At 57.5% G+C, this 2118-nt stretch overlaps 1 protein-coding gene across 1 annotated transcript; it reads right to left on the bottom strand.

The window, feature by feature from the left end:
• Positions 1-529: 529 nt before the first annotated feature.
• Positions 530-1438, bottom strand: LOC124652316 (transcription factor CSA-like). The gene is made up of 2 exons (XM_047191343.1): positions 1102-1438; positions 530-990 (listed from the first exon to the last, which is right to left on the bottom strand). Exons 1-2 carry the CDS (start codon positions 1436-1438, stop codon positions 530-532), a joined length of 798 nt encoding a protein of 265 aa, XP_047047299.1.
• Positions 1439-2118: the final 680 nt, after the last annotated feature.

Genomic DNA, 2118 nt, shown 5'->3' on the forward strand with positions numbered 1-2118 from the left:
TATCGTCTACCTCCCACATGCCGCCTGTTTGGAGCGAGGCCATTTATTTCGGCTGCCGGCCGGTGGCAGTGGAAGCAACGAAAAGGCCGGCCGTGTACCGTCCAATGGCGGGCTCCATCGGCCATGCCCGTGCGTGCGTGCGAGCACTTCCCCGGAATAACATGTACAGCGCCCCAGTTCCATTCATCTATCTATGTCTTATGCACTTATTAATTTATGTGTGCATCTGCTGCCTGGGTGTGCAGTGCTACACAGTGAGTTAGTAGTACGTACGTACTACTCCCCAAAGTTGAATCCAACAGCTGCAGCATAGGGCACGGTAATTTCATCTGTAGGGTTAAATTAACCAGCTCTCTACGGTACAATGCGGTTGTGACGAAGCTTTTTTTGGGGGCGAGGGTCTAGAATAATCAGCTTGGTATGTGTGAGGCACCACAAGTCAGTGTCAACAGTTTGGGAACGCAGTGCTGCTGCAATGAGCAAGCTAACCTTTGCTTGTTGTCTAGTACTATGTAGTCTGGTAGATCAGTTACTCACCGGCGAACAAGCAGAAGGCAGGCTCCTCGGCCGAGGCAGCCACGGCGCCGGCGGGAAAGCAGTAGTGCCGGAAGCTGAAGCCGTAGGGGTCCGTGAAGCCGGCAGAGTCGTGGGCGGCGGCGGCGGCCATGAGGTGGTGGTGGTGGTGGCCGACGACGTCCACGTGCCCGGCGGCTACCACTGAGGAGGTGTCCAGCTTGCGCTGGACGGCCTGGTTGAGCTTCCGGCGGCGGTACGCGGTGGACTGCTCGCGGTACTTACGCGCCATGATGACGTGCCAGTGGTTCTTCACGGCGTTGTCGGTGCGGCCGGGGAAGAGCCGCGCGATCATCGCCCACTTGTTGCCGTAGAAGCGGTGCGCCGACATCAGCCGCTCCTCCTCCTCGTCGCTGAACGGCCGCTTGCTGATCCGAGGGTCCAGCTGGTTGAACCACCGAAGCCGGCAGCTCTTCCCTGCAACCATCGCACGTGTACATAGAATCTTAATAACCTATGTAGTAAGTGCCAGATCTTCCTTCCGCCGATGAGCACGGCGACGGCAACGTCGAAAAGCCTTGTACGTACCAGATCTTCCGTCAAGCTTCTCGGCGATGAGGTTCCAGTTCTGCGGCCCGTAGAGCGCGACCAGCTCCCGGAGCTTGGCGTCCTCGGCGGGGCGCCAGTGGCCGCGGGCCGCGAGCCTGGACTGCCCGCTGCTGCTGCTCTCCTGAGGGTCGGCGGCATTGCACCCTGCCCCGCCACCGCCGTAGTATGCTGCGGCCGTGGCACCCGTGTCCATGGTGGTCGTCCCGGCGGTGAGCACGCGCGCGCCTCCCTTAGACGAGGACGACGACGACGCCTGGTCGGCGTTGGCACCCACCACGCGCACTAGCCACGGAGGAGCCGCCGAGGAGCAAGGCATCCCACAGCCAGTCGCAGCCGCCTAATCTACCTTACCTAGCTACGAGACTCCAAGCAAACAAGCGGGCTAGCTAGTGAGATTGAAGAAGGAAGAGATCAGGAGAGCGAGGAGGGGAAACACGGCAGGAGTGGAGGGAGCAGCTTGCTTTCCTTTTAACAGAAACCCACGGGGCTAGTGATATAGGCCTTTCACCTTCACTCACTCACTCACTCACACTCACTCACTCACTCTATATGCAGGAGTCGTAGTGCGAGCTTTGCTTTTTTACTGTTGGATAGGGAGGTTGCTAGCTGCTACAGGATGAGAGTGAGACGAGGGGATCGTCTGCGCGCGGCGTGCTGTTGCGCTGGTCGCCGACATCGATTTATTCTGGTGGTGGCGCCTGCCCGTGGACGTCGAGGCAGGGCTGCCGGTGGATACGGGAAAGTAAAGCTCCACTGCTTGACTAACGCAGTGTTCTACAGCCACTATAACAGTACCACTCCTAAGATGAATTGTTCTGTTTAAATGAAGGTTAATCTTCAGCTCTGCATATTGTCAGTTTGTCACTAATAAAGTAAAAAAAGATCACTAGCTACGATTAGTCAAAGTTGGTGTAGTGCAGGGCGGATGTAGCTAGTAATTGGCTTGGCAGTACAACCGTACACCCCATGCACGAGAGTGAGATTTATCGGTGTGAG

This window comes from Lolium rigidum, chromosome 1 (genome assembly GCF_022539505.1).
Source record: "Lolium rigidum isolate FL_2022 chromosome 1, APGP_CSIRO_Lrig_0.1, whole genome shotgun sequence".
NCBI classification, from domain to species: domain Eukaryota; kingdom Viridiplantae; phylum Streptophyta; class Magnoliopsida; order Poales; family Poaceae; genus Lolium; species Lolium rigidum.

Bases quoted from the DNA above. Each gene is read 5' to 3' on its own strand.
- LOC124652316 (XM_047191343.1), bottom strand. From the start codon at position 1,438: ATGCCTTGCTCCTCGGCGGCTCCTCCGTGGCTAGTGCGCGTGGTGGGT. The intron at 991-1,101 runs GTACGTACAAGG...CGATGGTTGCAG, and splicing joins GAAGCTTGACGGAAGATCTG to GGAAGAGCTGCCGGCTTCGG.